We start from the raw sequence: 24,872 nt of genomic DNA on the forward strand, positions 1-24,872 counted from the left end.
CAATTAGCTCATAGAATAGCTGTGATTTTGGATCTAAGAGCCAATTCTAGGGTTCTTGAGACCGATTCCATTGGTCACTAGATTCCTATTTTTAAAACCTAACTCCTAAGGTAACACCTGATGCATTTAACGGCGGTGATAATGCAGATTCTCTGCAAATTTAGCAGCCGAAATGGTATCACAAAACTGTGGTTTGTTTGATCTTGATCAAAACTGAACTGAACTGGATGAATCCAGGGCCAGGACCAATACCTTCATATCCATGGACTGTATCTGGCTTGCCACAAAGGGTCAGCCAGATTGCCCTGAAGAGACCCAGTGTTAACTAGAGTACAGCCTCAAAATGGAGAATCCATATGGTAGCAGCTCAACGGTTTAAGATAACCAAGCATAAGAGAAAATTGGCCAAAAGCTACCCTTTTTCTTCACATTGCATCTTCTTATGTACAAACTCAGCTTCATTTGCTTTTCCTTCACTCTCCAGGCAAATTTTTAAATCTCCTAGGCAGCTCAAGCTGGTTTTGCCTTGTTTCTCCGTCAATGCATAGTACAGACTAAATGCTTCCGATGCTTTGTGAATTCTACAAAGACCTGCTATAACTGCACTGTAGTTCTCAATATCCACGCTTTGACCCTTCTCCAAACTAAACAGCAGCAGTTCTCGAGCATCTAAGAATTTACTCTTTTCACAAAGGAAAACTAGCAATTCCTCCATTTTTATCGAATAACCTTTGTCGTATAGAGATCCAACCACCTCGAAAGCAGTATCCCGGAGCCTGTTCTTGAAGAGGAAAACAATGGTTTCTGTAAAGAGATGGATGCTTGGTCGAATGTTTCTCTCTAACATCATCATGACAAAGGAAGCAACTTCCTGAGCACAACCCTCTTTCACTAGTGCAGCAAGAATGGAATGGAAGGTGGAAGTTCTAGGGAGATGGGAGCTCTTCAACATCTTCTCCAGAGTCTTTTGAGCTAAACCTGCTTCACCCTTATGCAAGAACCCCTCAATCAGGGAATCGTAGGTCTGGAAATCCGGGACAAAATCTCTTCTCAACATCAAGACCAAGAGATCATACCCTGCTTCTAATGTTCCTTCCTTGCAGTGCCCCATGATCAACGTCCTAAAAGATGGAGGATCTTGTGTACCTCTTTTCAGTAGCTGCCTGAACACCCTCTCAGCCTTGGCAGTCTTTCCACTCCCACACAAATACACAAACATGGGATTGTAAGCAGCAACCAGAGGCACACACCCAACGTCTTGGACCAGGATCTCCTTCTCCGACAGGTCATCAAAGAGCTCTTCCGCCCTGCCAAAATCTCTTGTCTGACACAAACTTCGAATCAAAACGCTGTAGGTCGTTGAATCCGGTGGGATTTTTAGTTCCGACATTTTCTCGAACATTTTCAATGCCTCGTCCAACTTCCCAGCATTACAATGAGCAGACATCAGTGTATTAAAAGTACATGTATCTGGGAGAAATTCTCCACCCGCAATCATCCCTTCCAAAATATCCTTGATCTTCTCCAGCTTTTGTGCGTCACAGAGCCCTTGAATTAGGGTATTATAGGTGATACTATTGGGCTTCATTCCGCGACCCAGCATCTCTTCATAGACAGTCAAAGCCTCGGTGATGGCATGCCTTTCACAGTATCCTCTGATCAAGGTCGTGTAGGTAACGATGTTAGGATGCAAATCGGGGTTTTTGGTTAGCAATCCTTTGAGAAGATTGCGAGCGATTCTGACCTTCCCAGCCCTACACAATCCGTCGACAAGCGTATTGTAGGTAACAATATCAGGTTCACATTGGAAACGAGACATCTCTTTGAAGAAACGGAAGCCCTCGTCCACCATGGAATTCAAGCAGAATCCCCTTATGAGAATGTTAAAGGTAAACACATCGGGTGAAACGCCAGGTACCGAAAGCATTTCGTAAAACAGCTGCTGGGCCATGTTGGTCCTCCCTCGGCGGAGCAGAACGGAAAGCAGGCTATTGAAGGTGACGACAGAGGGGGAGATACCAAGAGATTTCATGGTAGTGAAAACCCTGATAGATTCCTGGATAAGTCCGGCCTGACCGTAGCTCCTGATCAAGCTATTGAAGAATCGATCTTGAAGCTTGACGGACCCGCCCGATCTCTTCTCGATGGAGAAGAGGAAGTTGCGGGCGGCATTGAGGTTTCGGCTGCGGCCGAGGACCTCGAGCATCTTGAAGTAGGTTTGGTCATTGTGAGCGAAACCATTGTCTTGAGCCCACTTGAAGAAACGGATGGCTTTGCGAGAGGTCCTGATGAGATGGAGGGTTTGGAGAACGGTAGTCTTGGAGAGATTGGGGCAGAGACGCGAAAGAGAGGATTCGAGGTCGGGTGACCAGGGTTCATTGTTGATGAGTCGACCAATAGTTCGAGCGACTTTGGTCTTCGAGGATCTGTATTCCGCTGGAGAGGGTACTTTCGAAGCTTCTCGTTGTATGTTCGGTTCTTTTCCTTTCTCTGGTTCCTCTTCTTCCTCTGCTGCGAATTCTGTTTCGCAAAGGTGGTCGTCGCCGTCGCTCGCTTGTTCTAAAGTGCGAAAGGAAATGAATCTAATGAATTGGACAGAGGAGAAGAGGGTTCTACAGATGGGTTTGAGCCCAAGACTCTGAGGAAGAAGCATGTCAATTGTCCAGAGCTGGCAGCGTGATCTTCTTGTAGACTCTTTCTCTACTGGGATGGTGAATGAATGTGAATTCAATTTACTTCTATATGGCCATTTGTCAAGGTGGATTCAAGTTCAAGATGTTCTGAATTAAAAATCTCAAACTTACTAGTTAACTAATTAACTTCAAGATGTTTTTTCGTTAAGATCAACTAGACTGAAATAAGTTTCATTCAAGGGCCAAAAGAGATCCATGTGAACCTTTTTTTTTTTTTTTTCCCCTTGGTTACCCTAGACTGATGAATTAGATCAAGTAAATAACAGAAATTTACACATCCGTGGAATCATGGATGATGTAAATGCCCATAACCAAGCCCTATGTTGTTAGGGTGAAAGCATCCTCGGCAGGGAATGCAGCAGTGCAGTGAGCATCGAATGGGCGAGACGATCTCGGGCGTGTGTTTAGATGCTCTTGATCATCCGATGTTCATCACACCACCACACTCACTGTAGAGAATAAACGCTTGTTGTTAGGTCATGTTTTTCGCAAGGGAATGAAAAACAACTTCTATCTGAAAGTTGTATTTGGTATGTATTTTTTTTTTTAATAAATTATGGGTTTAAAATGCGAAAGAGAGAAAATAAGAAGAATTGGGTTTCAGAATACATTTCAAACCTAAAATCTATTCGAAGAATACATACCAAACATAGTCTAAAATTAGTGGGAAGAAATTGGGATCATTTGATTGCCTTGTTTGGCGGGAAGGGGGGAGAAAGTTTCTTCAGACACCTAAAGTAAGAAATTTGGAGTCTTGATTGGTACTTTTTATGCCATGTGGAAGGGTCATAGGAATTCAAACAATTTGATATTTAGGGAATGATGGAGATGAATCAAGTTCGAGATTGTGACCCAAATTAAGTCATTAATCTCTTCGCATCCTCTTGCTAGTCTTGAATTTTTCAATGCTACATTTTGTAATATGGCGAACTCTATTTTTGCATGGTTTGACATGTGAATAAGAAACCTTCATGCTTGAACTTGTGCTCATCTTATATACCACATAACAATGAAGGAAAATAATTTTTTTTTTAAAAAGTCTCATTCATGTTGATGTCCCTAAACATGCTCTAATTGACCCTTGGTGCTGGTGTAAAGGCTATGTGACCAGGCAAGTGGTCTCTCGCACTAACAATCAGTAATCAACTAGTATTCCTTCTCTAGTGTTAATATGATCATATGATTGGAATCCTTTATCATTATGCTCCACCCATGGTTTTAAGTATCTCCGATACCGATACGATACCCTCCGATACGTATCTTAAATTTAGCCGATCGATACGATACACACCGATACGATACATTAAATTTTTAAAATCCTTTCGTATCGATATATATATATATATATATCCTACAATACATACCGATATGCATCAATACACCACCAATACACATCGATACGATACGATACGATATGTCTCGATACGACTCTATGGAAAATATAAAATTGAGGTAAAATGTACGTTTTGGTATGTATTGGCATATATCGATGAGTATTGGTATGTATCGATCAGTATGTGTCGATATATATCGGCACGTATCGGTGAGTATCGATATATATATCTATGTATCGATACAGTGCGCTACGGTCATATAATGGCCAAGATGGGTAATTTTTCAGAAAAACACGATTTTTTAAAGGGTTTTTGTTCCAAAGTTGTTATCAGTCATATTTCTCTCTAACTAAAGTGAAAATCAAGGTTGAAAACAAGGATGTTACATTTATGGGACAACTACAAATCTTGAATTCTTTGTACGATACCCTCAATTTAGTGTTTATGCATAATACATGTTATCAATAGTTTTTTTTTAACAAATTCTTTATGCAAAAATGTTTAAAAAAATGTTTCCTATCCATTTATGTGTGTATCTTTAGCGTATCTTAGTGTATCTCCGATACGATACGATACCCTCCGATACGTATCTTAATTTTAGCCGACCGATACTACAATCGATACCAATACTTTAATCCTTGGCTCCACCCCTTATTGTATAAGGTTGAAACTATCCCACCTCATGCCAATATGAGGGTATCGATTGAAGGAGTTCTATGGGTGAAGCAAACTTTGTCCTTTTTCTCTATTGAAAGTAGGCTTTAAGTAGGCTTTGCTACCTTCAGGTATAAGCTTTAGACTTTATTTTGGGAGGGTGGGCATGGGAAGAGCTATTTATTTTTGGAATTAGCCACACAGTCGATGATATATATATAATATTTGTCATTTTGCATGCCCAAGCCATGCCTCCGAGATGCCTCATCCTGAATCCAGTCTAATCTGACAAACAGTGAATTCACAGTCCAATCACATATTAGATAAAATCGTGTCGTATTTACTTTTTATGCCACTAGGTTACGAGTTTCCCATTCTCATATCCCACGTAAGACAAGTGCTCATATGGAACTGTATGGTCTGAATGTATTAAAAAAAATAAAATAAAAAAACACTTCCTTTTTATTAATCATCTTCTTTTAGTGTTGGTCTTGTTAGCTTTACATCGATTCTAAGTGGGAAAATTCCTTTATTCGTGAACATCTCTTTTTATCTTATCAAATCGATCTTTTGAGATGAAAATTTACATGATAATAGATTAGGTTTTCATAGAATAATTTTCTATTACTCCGTTTTGTTTCTATTCCTCCATTTCACCAATACAAACATGGAAGATTAGTCCAAAAGAAAGGGAGTGCCTGAAGTGGATAAGAAAGTAAACAGAAAGAGAAGAATCCCAAACAAAATTCGCATATTTGACATGGAAATTAAAGGGCATAGGTGACATGGAAATGGAGATTTCAAGATTCCATAACCCACCAAAGCTTCGTATTGATTTCCCGCCTTTCATTTTTTTTCATTTTCTTTTTCCCTTTTCTACGGGTCTGCCAGGAATCTCATCATCATCATTCAATAACTTCATAAGAAGACGAAGCAACCACACTCTCAAACCTGCTAGTAATAAATCAAACCAACCTTTGCTTCCCATTCCAATCATCCATAAAGTAAAATGATAAAGAAAAGCGAAAAAGGAGAGAAAGAGAAGATAAGATGGTTCTCCACTCCAATCTACAACATAGCTTTCCATCCTTTCTTTATACTGAGTTTATTACAGTAACTAAGCAGTGATAGGGCAACATTAAACTTCACTTAGATAAAATATTCATGAATCAGAATCACCCAAAAAAAAAAACAGAGAAACAAGATGAAATCAACAACAATCAAAAGAAATTAAAACTTACTTGAAGCTTCTTACAGAAGCCTCTGTATGGATTATGGACAGCTAGTGGTCTCCTCAAAGTTCAAACAGTAGTGGAACAGCTAGACCCTTGTCTGGAACTCACAGGAGCTGATACAGAGTCTGGCCCAAAATTCATTATAGTAACACAGTTAACATTAAACCGATAACGGCCGGAAACCCAGCTCCCAACCTTCCATCGGAGCTGTCCATTCACTTTCAGACTTAAAATTAGTCTACCGGCCGTCTGATCCCGACCCACTTCATAACCAAAAGAAGGGGCCACGGGGAGGCCGGTTCCTACCAAGGAAGCTGATAAGAGATTGCTATCTTCATGGCCTTGATAGAATGGAGGAAGAGAAGTGTAGAGAGTAATCTGTTGGCCCTTGTAGGAGGCATAGATTTGGAGTTGGTCATAGTAGACCCCAACTTTCTTATTTGGGTTCTTGGAGATTAAAGTGAGTTGTATGGAAGAGTTAAGAAGGTGAGGGGCTGAGAGGTTGAGTTGATAAATATCTGCTTCTTTGAGGTAGAATTCAGGCTTGGAAGGGTGTAGGATTACCCAGACAAGGATGGCGAGTGAGAAAAAAGAAAGAAGAAATGTGGAGAAGCCGTATAGTAGCTTCTTGGGTAGCTTGTTTACGTTGAGTCCGTGCTTGGCGCAGTGCTTAGGAGAGTTCGTGAGGAATATCTGAGACATTTGCAAGCGAGAAAGACCAATTAGTACTAAGTTCTCAAGGCTATGCCGTTAAGGAAGGGGAGAGGCGACGAGGGTTGGGTTAAATATAGAGGAAAGGAAGATATGGGTGGGCAGGCAAGGCAAGGCAAGGCAATGCAAGGCAAGGGCGCATTCCAAAGTAAAGCAACAATTATTTCTCTCTACCGCTTTTGACCGGCAGCTCCTGGTGGGAAGAGAACGTGGTTAGGAGTTTTTATTGGCTCATTTTTTTTTCTATCTTTGTTAGAGTAATTTAAAACCTTACCGAAGCCCCTTAAGTACATCATGGGACAATTTATAAATACATAAATATGATGAATGGAGCCTAAGCCAACCAATTTGATTGAAGCATCTCTGCCGTTCAATGAGAATGAGTGGGTCCATCTCATAGGGTTCAATCCAATAAGTCCCCACCAAGTTAACATAATTTATAATATACAATTCACATCAAAGTCATACTTGTTACTATTCCTAAGCTCTAAAAGATCATTTCGTGTCTTTAAAGAGACGTCATTTGGGCAATTAGCTATGCATCTATTGGCTGTCTACCTATGTGTCTATTGGTTCAATGTCTTATTGATTTCGATGCGGTTTGATTTGGTTTTGTAAAAGCCTAATTGACATGATCGATTAGCATACAATATCTATTAGGCCTTAAGTAGAACCCATCTTTAAAAGCTAGTCATTAAGGAAAATATTCTAAAGTACTAATAGGGTTTCATATCAAATTATCACATCCAAGGTAATTAAAACAATTGATTTCACATGAAACCCAACACTATCTTCTTTTTCTTTTCTTTTTTTTAATAGCTATTTCCTGATAATATCTTAATTGAAAGCCATACTTGTTACTAATCTTAAACATTAAAGTTATAAAATGATTGTTTCGTGTCGTTGGAGGGATGTTGTTTGCGCCATTAGCCATTTGTCTATTGGTTGTCTGCACTTTTATATCAAAAAGAAACTTTTGTGCACAATGCCGTTGAAGGGTAACCTTCCCTCTGTCTTCTTCGTCAAGCCTCAAACTTTCATGGGCTTGAAAGGTAGGCAGTTCCACTGAACTCCCAGTCTTTCCTTTCAAAAAACAAGATATAAGTGGGACATGTAAACTTTGAATCATCCCTTGCATATTTAAAGTACTGAAGGAAAGGGATTTAGGGGTATGTCTATCAGTATCGGGTCTAATCAGATGGGCCGGACTAGGATTCACTTTTACAATAATTGTAAAGAAAAGGATAGCACTAGTCTAGTCTTGATTAGAATGACTCAACTTGGCTCTCAGATTAGACCAAAGCCAGTAGCCTTTCTTTCTTTCTTTCTCTTTCTCTCTCTCTCTCTGTCTCTCTTTTTCGGATTTAGGAAATGGAAAATCTTTATTCAACCACACAGGCAGAGCAAAACATGAATAGTTGAAGCGAAGGTTCCCCATTTGAATAAACAAAAGGATTAATAAAAAATGAAGACGCACTGCTCCATTTTTTTCCCCTTTTCTTTTTGAGGATAGATTGTGATTTTGTGGATCACTATTCACTATTTATTTGTTTTGTTAAGCTAAACAGGAGAAGACATCAAACATGGAGAATCTCCATCTCCAAACTCACTTTTTGAAAGCTTACTGGAATCAACATTGCTTGCCTTTTTCTCATAGCCGAAATGTGGTAGGACCAGAATTTTGTTTAGAGTTATATCAAGACCTCCTACAATGCCAAAATTAGTTGTGTGAGTTCTCTGTTTCTTGTTTGGAATCCTATGGGTTCGGATCTGAAATCTTAATAATAAATTCACAAAAAATCAAGAACACGATTCAATTACAATAATTATAGGGATTCAAGATGTATCTGGCACCATTCGCATCGATCCCAGTTTGATCTTGAATCTTTCACACCCTTCAGTCTCTCTTTGTTTGTCTTCTTTGAGAGAGGGAGAGATGAATATATTTTTAGGCTGCAGGGATCCAAGACTAATATTTATAATATTGTCCTAAATCCCACTAATTGACAAACCTATATAAAATAGAAACTTTCTAACACTGCTGTCCTTTCATACGCTCATGCCTAGATTAGAATCGAAAATTTTATTTTATTTTATTTCATATTTTTATAGGTTAAGAAAAGAAATATAGATATAAGAGCTTGAACTTAAGACCTCTTGGTCAACCGAAAAGATGATCATCAGCCCACGAGGAAAAAGGAAATACACTAAGGATATCCATATCTAACATATGAATGCCACCCGAGGCATCTTATCATTTTGGTGGGTCTCTACTGCGCCATGTCCCATGCCTAGATGAGAACTGGAAAGATGATCATATCCACCCACTTGCCACTTTCCACTTTATAGATCTTCCTTATTGGTCCTTTTGTTCAATAATTAACAAAGTAGAGAAGTAAACATATGATTAGTTGATGTAGTGAGTGCAAGGTTGTGGTACCATCCCCTTAAAGGGGCTGAATGCTTCAAAGCCTAAATTTTTTATAGAGGATTCATTATATATTTGTAGTGAAGGTTTTCCTCTGTAAATAATCTAAGAAAGATATGAGGACAAGCAATTGTAATCCTATTCTTGACCCATTGATAATGAAGTAAGATCTCATCTTATATACAATTTAACCAAACCATGTGAATCTTGGTGTTCATGATTTTCATTCTTTTCTGCATCATTTTAGAAATTATTTATACATGCAACTGCATGGTTAGGAACAAGGAATTTTAATCCACATCAGTTGGATAATGTGATCAAGAACTTATATATCCTTCTTAAGCTTAAGCTTTTGGGTTGCACTAAAAGAAACGGAAACCTGAATTGATCATATAAGAAAGTCTAAATGGTTTATCCTCAGATGGTGTTACTCGGGTAGACTACAATTATCAGGATCTTCAAAAGAATATTACAGTATAAGTCTGAAATCAAGACCTAAAGAGGGGAAAAAGGCTTTCACTCTATTAGATGACTTTCTTGTTTCAGCTTCATTTTATATTTGAGACTTTAGAGTTTACAAAGCCACTCCATTGAAGCTCCCCTTTTTATCCTGGCGATTCCTTGGTCATTGTCATTCACGTACATTGCGGAAAAGATCTTAGACTTTTTATTTCAAGATTGATTTTCCAGAGAGAGAGAGAGAGAGAGAGATGGGTTTGTCGCTAATTCTGGATGGAGTATGGGGCCGTGTGCATATCTGAGAGGCTAAAAAACCCACTCATGCTGGTGGACTGGTGTGTGGCCCCAGTTGTCCTGTGGTGGAAATCTGGATCCCCATATGGGATCAACAGATCAAAGCATTTCCATGGTGGAACCCACAAGGCTTCCTAGCTCACCGATGTGATGACACCCAAGTACCGGTGGCTCCACAATGCTTTGCTTGAAGTTGGAAATTGAAACCCCACTGGCACTTGCATCAATGAGCTTTCCTCATTCCTTAAGGGCTAAGAGTCGTCTAAGACACTACGATTTTGAGAAAAAGGAGGCGACAAGAGCAAAGCCATGCTTGCAATCATACCTGTGCTTTCTTGAAAATGAACACCTAATCCTGAATCCGCTCGAAAGTCTTTTTGACTCAGCTCACAGATTCACCGAAACGGCTGTGATTTAGTGAAACCATGGCTGATGCTATGGACCCTTATGGAGATTTATCATATTGGAATAATAGGGCTAATAGGGTCATTAACCTCAAATAAGTACAACAAAAGTGCTTCAGGTTTGGCTTTTTCTTTCATATGAATTAATGATTGACAAATGGATGAAGCTAGCCCCAGTTAGACGTATAAAAATCCTTTGTCTCACATCTGGACGGTTGAGAACACCTCGAAATGTATGCCTAGATGCTCTCAATCACCCAGATCTTCATCATACCAATGCCTAATGATAGAGAATAATTGCTCCAATTATACCATCTAACAAAGGGAAAGTGATTTTTATGGGGAAGTGTAACCCTTAGTCCAGAATTATTGGGATAAATGATTGATCCTCTCCTCATGAAAAAAAACATCCCTATTAATACTTCCTCATGTGCTTTCATTCGCCTGTGCATGCAAAGAACCCACACTTCTCTACAGAAAACACTTATCCCTAGCAAAATATGGTGGGCTAGCATTCTCAAGTTCTTAAATATGCAGCCCACGGCTCCCCAACCCCCTTAACTTTTGGGTAAGGATAAAAGTGGTTGGGAGGTGAGTAAATAATCAGGTGGCAACCCCACTTTTTTTGGGGGTAGAAAAAGGAATCCATTGTATACTCGGCTTCATGTAGGGTGTGAATAAAAATTGGGTCTTGACTAAGGATGTGAATTTGAAATTGAAACCGTTTATCAAAATCGAATCGAACCATTTACTCCGAAATTGCAAAACCGTTTAGTAAATGATTTGGTTATGGTTTCAAGTTTTAGGCCGATTAGCTAAACGGATTAAAACTGAATCGAGCCGTTTAACCCGTGGTTCCAAACCCAATTGAAACCGTGAAAACTAAACCATTTAAACCGTCAAAATCAATCCGCTTAACCCGTTTAAAGATTAAATAAGGTGGTTGCAAAATATCATTAGTATCTCGTTTGATTCAAAGATTGAGTGCTGCAAGCCTGTAAGTAATTCTAGAGGTAACTTGCTCATTGTTTGGAATGTTGATTAAATTAATGCAACACACTAAGTAGAATGTATACTGATAAAAATGTAATTTTTGCTTATACCATGGCATATTAAATATATATTTATTAATATTATAACACATTATTTGAGAGGGGGGGAGAAGAAGAAAATCCCTGTTATAAGCAGTACGTAATGACTTGTTAGATGCGCTTGAGACTATTTTCTTTTGCTTAGTTGTTTGGTTGTTTTAACAAAACATAATGGTTGCATTTCACATTCTCAAGATTGAATCATTTATCACCGAAAGCAAATTTTTGTAAACATGTGAATAAACTAGCCAGCAAACCGATTGCTAACCGTTTAGAAACCGTATGAAAAAAACTGAAACCGTTTAAAATCGTGAAACCAAAAACCATGAAAACTGAAACTGTTTACTAAATGGTTGCGGTTTTAGTAAAGGGAACGGTTATGATTTCAGCCAAAATATATGTGAACCGAACCAAAGCGAACCATTTAAACCAAAATCGAACTGATTAACACCCTTAGTCTTGACCCAATTCATACATATAGCGTCCAAAGACTCCGAACAGGACACCACCGACCCGCTTAGGTTAGAAAACCTAATTGACCAGATCTCTAATTTATACCAAAAAAAAATACACATTAGGTGAACAAAACGTCTCTCTCTCTCTCTCTCTCTCTATCCAAAGATCGCAATCCCAGTATTTGAATTTGGAGGGTAAACAAGGTGAGGGACTCTCCTTTTGTCAACTTAATGAGATCTCCTTAAAGTTTCGGTCATCAAACTTCCTTTGTCAACTTAATGAAATCTCCCCAAAGTTTCGGTCATCAAACTTTATGCACGATGGACACATATGACAATCAGATCCCTTTCACTATGAAAAATATCATTAAAGTAATCCTAGGTATCTGTTGTTTTCATTCTACATAAGGCTATTACTTAGTGTTGATCCTTCCAATGTTAGGTTTTCATTCTACATAAGGCTATTACTTAGTGTTGATCCTGCCAATGTTAGGTTTGAGGAAGGGTGAGTTTGAAGTCGGTTCTAACTTTAGGAATTTTTTGTACAAAGTGGCTACACGGGTATTTGGGCTAGCAACCTGAACCCTATCACTTCTCTTCATTGCATTAGATGATTGACAAACTCTTCGAAACCATGTTGATCCACTTGATCTCTACAATACAAAAATTGGTCCCAACTGCGAGGGTCAAGATTTCTACTCTCTCCTCTCCTCTACTAAGTTCCTTTTATCTGGAGAGATTTGGGAGGAAAATAAGGTTTCTATATCCATGGTTCAACTGGTTCAATTCTAGGTCTGCTCAATTCGGTCATCGAAGTTTCTCCTCTCCTTTAATTCAGTGAACCAGTTGACCCTTTCAGGCATCATCAATCGACTACCCCTCAGATCCATGGCTTGGTCTCCAACCTAGCTAGAATAGGAATTAGTTTTTCAAAACAACAGATCAGGGAAATTTGATGGGGTTCAATTCTCCTCGTAGTTCATCTCTACTCTCCCATCTAGCTCCCATCCCCTTTATCATAGTACTACCTTCTTTTCATTAAAAAATAATAATAATATGCCAATAATCAAAATTCCTGAACTTTCAAGACCATTTAGTTTCAACTTTTTATTCTAGAATCACTTTTGAGACCGGAAGTCCCTCATATAAGTTTCTAAACTTCAGGAACCTATCACCAACATTAATCCTAAAGGGTAGCTGAATTGAGTTGACGAGATCTTTTTTCAGAAAAGATGTGTTTTTGAATTTGACTATTTTTTTTTTTTTTTACTTTTAACGAAGTAATTCTCATTCAATCCTACATGACCCGATTCATGTTCGTACTTAACCAAAAAAAATAAAAAAAATCAAATATAAATCGTACCTTCTATAAAAAAAATCGAATTTTTAAGAACGGTAAAGAATTTTAATATTAATTGAGATCTATTTAAATTGAATAAATTATTTTTTCAAGATACCCTCTAACATCTCAGCTGAACGAATTTTTTACTATCTGTGTACATCTCTAGATTCAAGATCATGTCATCACCTTATCCTATCGTGGAGTTCCTCGCGTAAAGAAGAATTAGATTAGCAGAAGAAACTCCTACCAAAAAATAAAAATAAAAATAAAAATTAGCAGAAGAAACTAAGAAAGCCCAAATGGTTATTTGCAGAACCAGAAACAAAGTGAAAACAATTCGTAATTCACATGTTTAAAGAGGTATATATCATTGCAAGAACTAAGAAGCAAAAAGATCAGGAATGGATAGGAGGTGGAAGAAAAGATCAGAGCTTACATCACATTACAAAGAGAAAGTGTAAAAGCACGCGCGTCAGATATCAACTCTGCAATCAGGTGATTGAAGCAGGGGAACCTGACCAACATAGCCATTCTTCAAACCAACCAGAATATCGCACTTCACATAAATTCTATAGTGTCTAGTCTTGAAGGGTCCAGCCTTCCACCTTATGTTCCCCAACAGCACCAACCTCATCCCCACCACCCCATACTCCTCATCCATCACCAGCCCATTCACCACTTCCATCGACACCGGCACCGCCGTTCCCCCCAATTTAGCTGACACAGCCACCGTGCTATGTCTCTCGTGAAACAATGGCGGCAACACGGTAGGCGGCGTGATTCTCTGGTTCCGGTAGGAGACGAAGACCAAGAGCCGGTCGTAGTAAATGGAAACCCGGTGGTTTGGGTTGCGAGTGATGATGGTGAAGTGCATGGCGGTGGAGATGATGGGAGGGGACGTGATGTTGAGGTCGTAGACTGCCGCGTTGACCACCGTGAATCGAGGCTTCTCGGGACGATACACTAGCCACAGTATCAGAGCCGTCACTCCAACTAACAAGATAAGCACCCCCACGACCGTCCACACTGCTTGTCGCAACTCAGCAGCCGCGTAACGACCCTTGCCCTTTTCTTTGGTCATTTTGCTGCCCTGTTTTTGGGCCTCTGCTGAACCTGAGTTGGGCTCTGCTTCTTCAGACATGAAGCCTGGGTTTCAAGGTTTATACAAACGAGAGAGAGAGAGAGAGCGAGAGAGAGAGAGAGAGAGAGAGAGAGAGAATATTTCTTCCTTCTTCTAGAGCGCTCTCTTCTTTTCTAAATAAAAGGGTCAATTAGGGGAACCTTAGAACGCTTATCTGCTGCTGCTGATTCTTCTTCTCTTAGATTAATTCATAGCAAAAACTTCTAAACGAAACAGAATCTAAGATTATTATTTAGATTTTCTCTCTTTTAAGATTATTGGACTTAAATACTCGTGGTGGAGGTATCATCACCCCACCATTCCATTTATTTTGCAGCAGTAACACTTGACTACAGCAAGCAGCGGTGGTGCAACTTGGCAGGGCCGCTTGTCGCACGTCAAAGCCAAACCAGGCCACGCACCACCACAACAATCTACGCTGTACAAGAGACAAACTGCAACCTACAAAGCAAACCACACGTGCATGGATGCTGCTGCCATGTGTTTTGGGCTGAGATTTCAGGGAGCCAACGAAGGAAGTGTTTAATCACACATATTGAATTCATTCAATCTCTCTTCTTATAACATGTTTTTACATAGTGAGGTGCAATAGAACGGAATCATTCACTAGAAGGCAGCAATGTCATTTCACGTGTAGGAAGAAAAAACATGAGACATACTAACGTACCCGCTCATCCAAAATTAATGTCTTCCTGTTTCTCTCAAGATTTCAATTTTCATATACATTCCTTGAGCCTTCAAATTTGGGATAGTGAAAGAAAATTTTTTAAAGTGATAAAAATTACTCATTTTTGCCATGATTTATAGACTTCTATTTTTTTTTCCAATAAAGACAACTTATTTACATAGGAAACAGATAATTAAAAAATATATATATGAATAAATCATAACAAATTTAGTGAGATACATGATAAGCTGAGAGAATTTCTTGACTTGGTATAAACATATGAAACAAAACCTTTTTGCCTGTTATGGTAAGAAGGGGTAATCTGACTAAAAAAAATAATCAAGGATTGACCTAAAATGAGTACGAGAATTTGAGTAAAAATATACATAGCTTAGAATTAATAATAAGTCTGAATTTTAGCAGAGTTGATTGGAAAACAAAGATCCATGAAGTCGACCTCTCACTTAGTTGGTCAATCGAGTTGTATTTACAACGAAAACAGATGCACGACTTTGTCTCATCATTAGTCTTCAAGTTCAATATCTAAAAAAGGGAAAAGGTTTTGCCAATCAAGGAAAGGTTTCCCACCAGCTATGTAGCAAACATGTCAATGGTAATGATACTTTCAGCCGAGAGAAGATCTTGACGAACAAACTGTCCTTTCACTCGGGGACGCTGCTCCGCAAGTTTTTTCCTGCTTTGGTAACGAACCTGTGCAGAAATAACCAAAATCAAGACACGGCGGACAGAGCTAGCCAGAACACAGATTATGTATATACATATGGGCACCCTGACCCTCTACTCACAATTTGGTCATTCAGCCATTATGAAGTAACTATATTTCCTAGCTCTCAAAGCTAAAGCCATCAATTGGCAAACTGAAATCTTTAAGACCAGATTTCACATTGTCTAAGAAGCACTAATAGAAGGTGATAATGAAATGAAATGGAGGTGGGTTTACCCTGACTTTCTGGTGAACACCCCCCATCCTTTCAAGTCTGCAACAAGGTTTTTGTGAAATGATGCAAATGATTTTCCTGTGGATCATCTCACAATAAACCTTGACATACCCATCAACTAGTATTGGTGGATGACACACATGTAAGAACAATAACTTATGCCAACCAGAATTGTACCTTCTTCTCAAAGCATCTGTCTTTCCGTTTCAACCTGAACTTGTTCAGAGCCGCTTCTCTCTGGGTTGAGCGATGAGGATCCATCCCTCCAACTCTATCATGGACAAAGAGACTTTCACCACTCCTGCTTTCTGCAGTGGCCCCAGCAGCAACAACTGCAGTGATATTCTCATTATTTCCATTGCAAACACTCCCACAACCATTGCTGTTAAGGTAGCTTCCAGCACCATTACATATACTGCTATTTGCACTCTGACCAGTGGGTGGGGAAACATCGCTTGGATCCTCCAAAACTTCAACATTATGTGCCTGCTCATGCAATGTTCGGTTGGTGGAACTGTCGGCATTTTGATCCTGATAGTGGCAAACCTGTTCATATTGAGTTTCAGGATTGGATTGGTGAGACGAATTCAAGCAAAGAGTCGTGGGTTCTTGCTGGCTGCCTGTACTTTGACCCCATAATGGCAGTTGACCTGATTCTGAATAAAACATGGGTGGCAATACAGCAGCATAGCTGGCATATAAACCGTCAAAATTCACCCCTCTGATGGGAACAGGGGCAGGGATGACCCGCTGATGACATGGTAGCACTGTTTCAGCCAGATCAGATTGACCAACAACCGAAGAAATTAGACCATTCAATCGAGGAGCATCAGCAGTATGACCAGGATCCTGATTGTATGGTGGAAGAGGAGACTGAGATTTGCTGTTATTGTACCTGCAGATGGTAACTTCGAATTCAGTACATATCCAATGAAATATATCATTTGCTCCATTATTTGATAATGTAATACAAATATGCAGAGAATACAGGCCTTGGTACAGGTAAACTATGGAACATTTTATGCTTTTCCATCTGTAATTTATTAATATCATCTTTTTCCTCTAAACAGGAGAAACACTGCAAAAATAATCTATCAAATACAAGGATAGACCCATCAATGTGTAATTATACCTATCACAACTTATAACCAACGAATTCTCACCCACAGAAAGTGATAAAGTCCCATAGGATGCCAGAACAAATGGAACACCATAAAGGAGGTAACATGACCCAAGGGGAGACCACTAGCTTTCCTAAGACCAACTAAAATCATCATTAAATGCCACCAAAGGTCTCGGTAAAATGGAAATGCCAACAGAACCTCAGGCTCAAGTGCTTGCAGTTAAAATGTTAATATTGGCGCTTTCCAAGTATTTTATCAGTCTCCAAACAAAATGCAAATATTGTAACATTTATATCAAAGGAGGATGCCAATACTGCAACACTTGCAATAGTATGATAATTAGTTCTTTAAGAAGCTGCGCCAAGATTTCCAAGGTAGTTGATCGCCAAAATGACTTCAAGCAGAACCATACATGTAGTGTCTTGTATTCTAAAACACTTGTAACCAATAAGTAGGGAAAAAGTCCTGATTCTAAAGTTCAATCCTTCCTCAAAAACAAGTAACCTACCAATAACTTGATGTTGGTGCACTCTACACTTGATCAGCTAAAATTGCATCCAGGGAAGATAATGAGCAAACAATAAAATGCGTGTAATACAGTTATTATTGAAGACATGAAAACTTCTATTCCTAATGTATATATCCCTCGTATAATGCCCCGAGTGAATGGGTTTATAAATTTTTGCAGAAAGAACCTTTCCCAAAACATTTTCATTTGTTTTGATTGCTTCTGGATGCTTTAAACATTCTTCAAATGCCATCAGTATGGTAAGATATCAATTTATAACTCAGCTACACCAAGAATCTTCATTACTGCAATTCATTTATTTTTTATGCTATAGGATGCTTTTATAACTCTTCCAAATGCTCAGAGTAGAGCAGGAAAAACGCCCCTCGGAGCCTTAAAAAATATTTCATGGACTCCATTTTCATTATATAAGAGGGGAAAAGAAAATCTCTGTTGGAAAAGTCAGTAAAGAGTCTCTGTAAAGTATGCATCAGTTTTTGTTGATGTTAACAGTAATGTTTCACCCCAAATAGAATGAAGCACAGGAAACATTATCTCACCGTGAAAAAGCCGATGCATTTGAATGGTTCAATTTATGCCTTTCATATGTTCCTTGGTCTTCCGAGACACTCAGATGGGATCTTTTCAGGGAAAGCTCCAATAAAGGAGTGCAACCCAACTTATCATTTGAACCAGAAAGGGTTTTCATATCATTAGATAACACTTCTTTGGTAACAGTGTTATGTGAGTGTCCAAAATTCCACCTCAGGCGATTATCAAATGCTCCAATCAAGTCAATGGCTTCACTAGGAGATTCTACCCCTTCATGACTGTTGTCGCGAGTCGCACCAGTAATATTAGCATCATCTCTGTGATTCTCTGGTGTGACATCCTTAGGCTGAGTTTTTCTTTCTCCATAAGCATGGTCTTTTCCTTGAACAAATCTAGCCGAATCACTAGCTTCATTTGACAGTGTCACCTCCGATCCCAATATAGTTGATTTCTCTGTCATAATTAACTTGTTAGATGCCCATTTATCAAAACATCTAAGGGGACTCAGAAAGACAGAGAACCAGCAATGACTTGCAGTTATGAAAAAAAAAAAATTGAAAACAAGAGAATAAACCAAACCTTCTTTTTTGTTGTCATGTTCAAGTGAAAAACTCCGACATATTGGCTGTGAACAGTCCTGCAGATTTTGCATGCATGCACTCTCAGCTTCCATATCTGGCTTTGTACAAGAGCTCTGCCAAAATGGGGAACCAAACAACAAAAATGAGCAATCTAATGTAAAACCTCATGCAGATGACAAAAACAGAAAAAAGGGATCTCCTTTAGCAGTGCACAGTGGCTTGAACTACAAATAGGATTAAATGTCCTGGAAAATCCCTTATTATTTAGAACTTATTGTATTTGGTACTGATTGATCAAACCGTATTAACAAATTCAGTTAAACGCGGTTGCAGAAGAAACGCCCCATCGACTAAAATATGTCATGGTTATATGAGTCCTTAGTTAGTAGTGGCATCCTGAGAATGCTTGTAAGGTATTACCACAAAGACTCAAAAGCACAGCAAAAAACAGGTATAATTCAAAAGATATCTCATGTAAGCAGAAAATATGTACTAATGAGTGGCTACAGAACACTTACTTGAGCATCACTTCCTTTTCCACAGCTTAGCTCATTCTTCTGTGTGCAAGCAACATAATCACTTGACTGATTACTCGCTGCATTGTTTTCAGATACTGCTTCAACTTTTCGCTGTGCAAGGCTTCTGTCACCAGCTGACTAATAAGAAAACACAATAAATCAAGATTCAATTTGAATTCAAAGTCTTGAAGACATAATTGAAAGGGAAAATGTAGGAAAAGGGCATACAGATTGTCTCTGTCTTCTCCAAACATGCTGCCATAAATTCCGAAGTTCATTCTTCCTAAGAGGTTTAATGAGAAAATCAGCAGCACCCCTCGTCATGCATTTGAAAACCATGCTAATTGAATCGTTTGAGGACATCACTGCATTATCACAACAGAAATTCAGACTTATTAAGATTTCAGAAATGAATGCCACGATGCTAAATATTAAAGACGCTATGGAAATATCATCCAAATGATGTCTTTGCATCGGATCATACTTATAACAGGAATGTTCTTGCAGATCTCATGCTCCATTATCAAGGTAAGAAGAGCGAATCCAGATATCGATGGCAATTCCACTTCTGTTAAGATGAGATCTACGTTATGCGGTCTCCCCCTTAGTGCCTCCCATGCCTTTAGGCCATCAGGAACTGCAACAACTGCTCAAATGAAAACAATAATAGGTTTTGAGTTCCAATATCGTGACTAATTGAAAACTCCAAGGTCATTCTTAATATCACTGACAATGTTCTTAGTAGAATCATAGACTTGACAATCTAAGGTATATCTTACACTAGCAAAGAGAAAAGAATAAATATATATATATATATATAGATTTTAAATTTTCATATTTTTGTTCAAAGAAAATAATCAAAGTTGTTAATCCACTCCACTATCAACCACACCAAAACTGAGTGGAGACTCGGTTCCAAATTCCAATACAAGCACTTGTATTGTAATTTGGAACCTACTGAAACCAAGATGATTCAGATGAGACACAAATGAGTCGGCAGATATTCTAAATCATGCATACGCTAAGAAAAGTTTTCAACAACACAGAACATTTAATATCTTAATCAACCCAAATTTCTCCACCCAACTTAAAGGACATCAGAAACAAATAAAAGAATTAGGAGGTTCACACACAGCAACTAGGTTGGGTTTCCCCTCAGTTTGCTGACAGAAAACCATGTTTCCTATCACTCACTCGAGCCCCAGATTTCACAGGTTGTACTCCAAAACCAACTATACTAAACTACACTAGTCCAACCAGAACCTAAAATTTACCAAGCCCTGCATAAGGTATGAGTAGTAAACACAAGCACATATACATGTTGGGGTTCCACACAAAAGCAATAATTCCACATCGGATGTGAATAGTCCAATGTGGAGGCATGTAAGGACTTGGGAAACCCTCTCCTTAAAGGCTAGTTTTTAAGGATGAGCTTTACCTAAGCGTGTCAAAATGGAATCGAAACTTGAGTACCGGAACCAATTCTTTACGATTGAAACGAATCAGACTGCAAAGGAATTGTGCAGTTTTGATTCATAGGTTCTCTTCCCAGTTCGGTTTGGATCAAAACCAAAAAACCGCAGTTTTAACTGTAGAGAAACCGTTTATGAAAACACCAGTAGCACCAGATATGAACCAATAAAAATTAAAAACTAACAAATCCCTTTTTTTCTGACAGGAGAGCCCCAAGGAGAGTTGAACTCACAACCTCTTAATTGAGAGGTGTTGGTCTCTGCCAACTGAATCCTTCTCCATACATTTAAGAAACTTTCCCTTATCCTAATCTGTAGCTATACCAACACTTATGAAACAATAGAATTTCCCTCGTATAACAAAGATTATAGGTTTCCAATATAAATAGCAAACACACGAGCAATCATCTATTCGTAAGCAAACGAAAGGCAGCCACAAAGAAAAATGTTAAATATCATATATAAAGTTATCACATCACCCATGATAAGAATTATTATCCAAAAACCCTATTTCTAATGGAATGTGACAGCACCTCACAAGTCACCCCTATAATATATCAATACATGACTACATGAAGTAAAATAAATACCTAGAATCAAAGGGTACAAAGGTGAAGCCAAATGTGAACCGACAATACAGACCGCATGTAAACTGGATAACAAAAACCAAATAGATACCACTAATACCGGATCGAATGCAAAAAGATTCTGATTTTGGCTAATTGTTATCCGGTGGGTTTTCATTTACCTTATCAAAATTTTAGCTGAATCGAAACCGGACTAACCAAAGTTGGACTGACTAACACCCTTAGCTTTATCTGAGTTCTCAACTAGTGACATCAGAGCTCGGAAGGCAACTCCGGTGTGCCTTCGAGAATGGAGAAAATCCCTCAGGGATGATCTCAGTTTCCACGTTTGCTCCAGCGTGGAGAGAGAGAGATTGTTGGCTTTCCATGTGAAAGCAATAATCTCGCATCGGATGTGAATAGGCCGATGCGGACCGGACCCCCATCCCTCCATATCCACAATAGAAATTAATCCATCTTCAACGGTGGCAGGCAGGTTCTGATCCCGCGCCCAAGACAACCAAATCCCTACTAACCACGTAAAAGGAAAACCAAAGCGAAATAAACTGAAGTTACCTCTGTAGCTGCACTTGAGCAGAAGTGCCGTGATAATCTGCCGTGTCGAATCATCAGCTTCAACCAACAAAATCCTCAGAGGCATTCGAGGAATAAATCGCTCCCTTTTGATCATAGATGTAGAACTCCCATTCTTTTCTTCCTCCGTCTCCCTCCACTCTTCTTCCACCTGCGGTACAATCTCCATACCTTTCGTTGTGAAGAACAGCTTTCCTATTTCTTCCTTAAACCCCAGACTCAGACCAGCTCAGGAAAAACCCTAATTTCTCATCACCCGCAAGTAATAGTCCCAAAATTGCTGTTTGAGCAAGGGAATTCACTCCCATCCTTCACTGTCCTTTCTCCACTGAAAATATCTGAAGCGCCACTGAAGATTGAAGCTAAGAAAGAAGAAAGGAGGTGGCCTTAGCCCTGAGGCTTGTGTCGATTCCAGCGTAACCGCCTCAAAGACCGAGTACTTGTCGATCACAACTGCGGAGCGCGCAAAAATATCTTCCATCTCTCGTCTACCTTCTCTATTATAGTATCTGCCACGTCAACCTTCAAAATAAAATATCAGATCAGAAGGTAGGCCGTCATTGGTCCAGGCAAAAGTCGAATGGCGTGGCATCTTGTTGGTCACCCATTTAGATTTTTTCATTAACAGTTCTATTTATTTATTGTTTGATGTGGCTGCGGTATAGATTCGTTTAGGCCCCGCAGGCAAGACACGTGCCGCAGAATTATGGCTACAGGAGAGGATATTTTCTGAGTGCAACCACGTCAGCTGAGTGGCAAAAGAAATATATGAGATCTCATGGTTAGAAATGGGACACGTGGGGGATTAGAAAGAATCTTGATGTTGCTGTGGGCTCGTTTAGTGGGTGTTGTTCTGTGGCCAGTAATTCTTGCCTTAATAAATGCTAAGCTGCTTTCTGTGGACCGTGATGAGCCTTCGTATTCACCGTTGAATCCGAATATTTCTCGTTATCTCCGAAGATTGAAATTGGAATCAGGATGGCATATCCTTGTGGAAGGATGTAGACGGATCGGATTTGAATCGAATATAACATTACATGCATTTGCATTAGTTTTTGAGAGAAAAACAGATTTTTTGACTATGAAGTCCTCTCAATAGATACGAATACAAATACAAATATGAATACGAATTTAAGATTTTATTTACATTTTTACCTTGACGAAGAACAAGATATTGACGGAGAAACCGAGATTCTGATGTGGCATCTAATCCTGGCCTATTATATTATTTCCCTCTGAATCGGAACATGGACTGGGCTGTCGGCGGAACATGGACTGGGCTGTCGGCGGCAGGAATTCTGTTCAAATTCACTTTGTTTCAAAGTTTCAGGATTCGATTGAATTTCGAGTTTTCTTTTGTCGAATGAGAATTTATAAGTCACTTGATTTACTGTATCCTTTTGGTCGATGGATTTTTTTAGTGAAAAAATACGAAATATTTTAAATTGAAAGAACGAGCTTATCTTAAGGCCAATCAATCGAAATAGTGTCACCTCCTTGATACAAAACTAAAAGGAACTTGTTATGGCGTCTGCGCCCTATATCTTTACTAGAATTTCACATTTATATAAAAATAAAAATAAAAACAGAAAGAAAAATTTACAATGTCACTCTTTAGAGAATGTCACCATTAAAGAGACATCCTTCTATAATACCAAATTATATTTATACCCTTTACCGTCAATCTCTATTAGAAAATATACCTCAAGTGTTGACAATCAGTTGATTTATTTTTTTATTAAATATCAAAATACCCTCATAAAATATAAATTACTTAATATACCCTTCTCTCAACCCCTAAGCTAGGGGTGTCAATTCCTAAACCGAACCGGTAAAACCGGCCGGACCGAACCGATAACAACCCGGACCGAACCGAACCGAACCGAAGCCTTATTGGTTTGGTTCGGTTTCGAGTATTGTCACCCCCAAACCAAACCGAACCGCACCGAAAATCGGATGAACCCGAAATCAAACCGAAACCGGCTCAAAACTCGGACCGAAACCGAAACCAAACCGGTAAGAAACCGAAACACTCCAAAATTCATTAAAAAAATCAAAATTTGAATAGTTTTGTATAAATTTGTATGGAAAATCGAATCCAAACTAGACAAAAAACCAAAACCAACCCGGTTACAAATCGATTTAAGAAACCGAAGTTCAACAATTCATCATTTGGTTGTTTCCTAATGGCTCCATACCGGTTTAAAAAACCGATCCAAACCGAAATGAACCTAATAAATCCAAACCGGTACCAACCCGAACCCAAACCGCACCGAAGCCGACACCGGACCGAAACCGATAAATCCTTAATGGGTCGGTTTCGGTCACTTCCAAACTCACACCCAAACCGGTGGAATCGGACCGAAACCGCACCGACCCGGACCGTTGACACCCCTAATCTCAGGGCATGTGTCTAAATACTCTTAACTATCAAATATTCACCGCACCACTGCATTCATTGTAGAGAATAATTGTTTTAAAATTTCATGGGATATTGAACAAATAGATAAATTATTTTGGATAGAACAATATGAAATATTTTAAGAACAAGAGATTTATTTAGTAGTTAAATTTTTTAGAATATATTCTTAATTTACATTTATCTGGGAAAGCGGATGGTGATAGTGGGGGTGGACTGGGAATGGAGTGGTGGTGAGACGGTCGAGAGAAGAAGAAAGGTGGTGCTTTTATTTTGACATGAAATTAGTGTTTTGTGTTCATTGAAGAGTAAGAGAGAATGCAATTGAAATAGAAATCATATCCTAAGGCTGTGTTTGGTAGTCAAGAGGAGAAAAGATAAAAGTATAATTTTTGTATATTTTTTTTTTTGTTAAGAATTTTTCTTTGCACTTGGTATGTCTTCACCTAAGAGAAGATTTCCCTTTTAAAATTCAAAATTTCTCTTGGGAATAGTGAAATTTTCTTTTGCTCCTCCAAAAATTTTCTTGTAAAAAACACAAGAAAACATGAAAAAATATGAAAACATAATAAGACAAAAATGAATGATTACACAATAATTTCCTATGTGTCTATCTCTCTCCTAAAATTCAAAAATTTTTGAATTTTTTCTTTTCTTTTCTTTTCATTTCT

General features: G+C 38.7%; 4 protein-coding genes across 4 annotated transcripts; all 4 read right to left on the reverse strand.

Annotated features, from left to right (window-relative positions):
* Positions 1 to 176: 176 nt before the first annotated feature.
* On the reverse strand, positions 177 to 2,818 carry LOC122061559 (pentatricopeptide repeat-containing protein At1g02060, chloroplastic). The gene has a single exon (XM_042624877.1). The coding sequence runs from the start codon at positions 2,651 to 2,653 to the stop codon at positions 413 to 415; it is 2,241 nt and encodes a 746-aa protein (XP_042480811.1). The 5' UTR covers positions 2,654 to 2,818; the 3' UTR covers positions 177 to 412.
* Positions 2,819 to 5,639: 2,821 nt separating this feature from the next.
* On the reverse strand, positions 5,640 to 6,839 carry LOC122061393 (NDR1/HIN1-like protein 26). The gene has a single exon (XM_042624640.1). It carries the CDS (start codon positions 6,616 to 6,618, stop codon positions 5,983 to 5,985), a length of 636 nt encoding a protein of 211 aa, XP_042480574.1. The 5' UTR covers positions 6,619 to 6,839; the 3' UTR covers positions 5,640 to 5,982.
* Positions 6,840 to 13,462: 6,623 nt separating this feature from the next.
* LOC122061798 (NDR1/HIN1-like protein 1) lies at positions 13,463 to 14,905 on the reverse strand. Its single transcript, XM_042625271.1, has one exon. The coding sequence runs from the start codon at positions 14,239 to 14,241 to the stop codon at positions 13,573 to 13,575; it is 669 nt and encodes a 222-aa protein (XP_042481205.1). The 5' UTR covers positions 14,242 to 14,905; the 3' UTR covers positions 13,463 to 13,572.
* Positions 14,906 to 15,277: 372 nt separating this feature from the next.
* On the reverse strand, positions 15,278 to 22,257 carry LOC122061797 (two-component response regulator-like APRR9). The gene is made up of 8 exons (XM_042625270.1): positions 21,765 to 22,257; positions 19,635 to 19,796; positions 19,379 to 19,515; positions 19,151 to 19,288; positions 18,631 to 18,745; positions 18,060 to 18,504; positions 16,045 to 16,762; positions 15,278 to 15,619 (listed from the first exon to the last, which is right to left on the reverse strand). The coding sequence occupies exons 1-8, from the start codon at positions 21,949 to 21,951 to the stop codon at positions 15,500 to 15,502; spliced, it is 2,022 nt and encodes a 673-aa protein (XP_042481204.1). The 5' UTR covers positions 21,952 to 22,257; the 3' UTR covers positions 15,278 to 15,499.
* Between the last annotated feature and the right edge of the window lie 2,615 nt (positions 22,258 to 24,872).

Source organism: Macadamia integrifolia, chromosome 14 (genome assembly GCF_013358625.1).
Source record: "Macadamia integrifolia cultivar HAES 741 chromosome 14, SCU_Mint_v3, whole genome shotgun sequence".
NCBI classification, from domain to species: domain Eukaryota; kingdom Viridiplantae; phylum Streptophyta; class Magnoliopsida; order Proteales; family Proteaceae; genus Macadamia; species Macadamia integrifolia.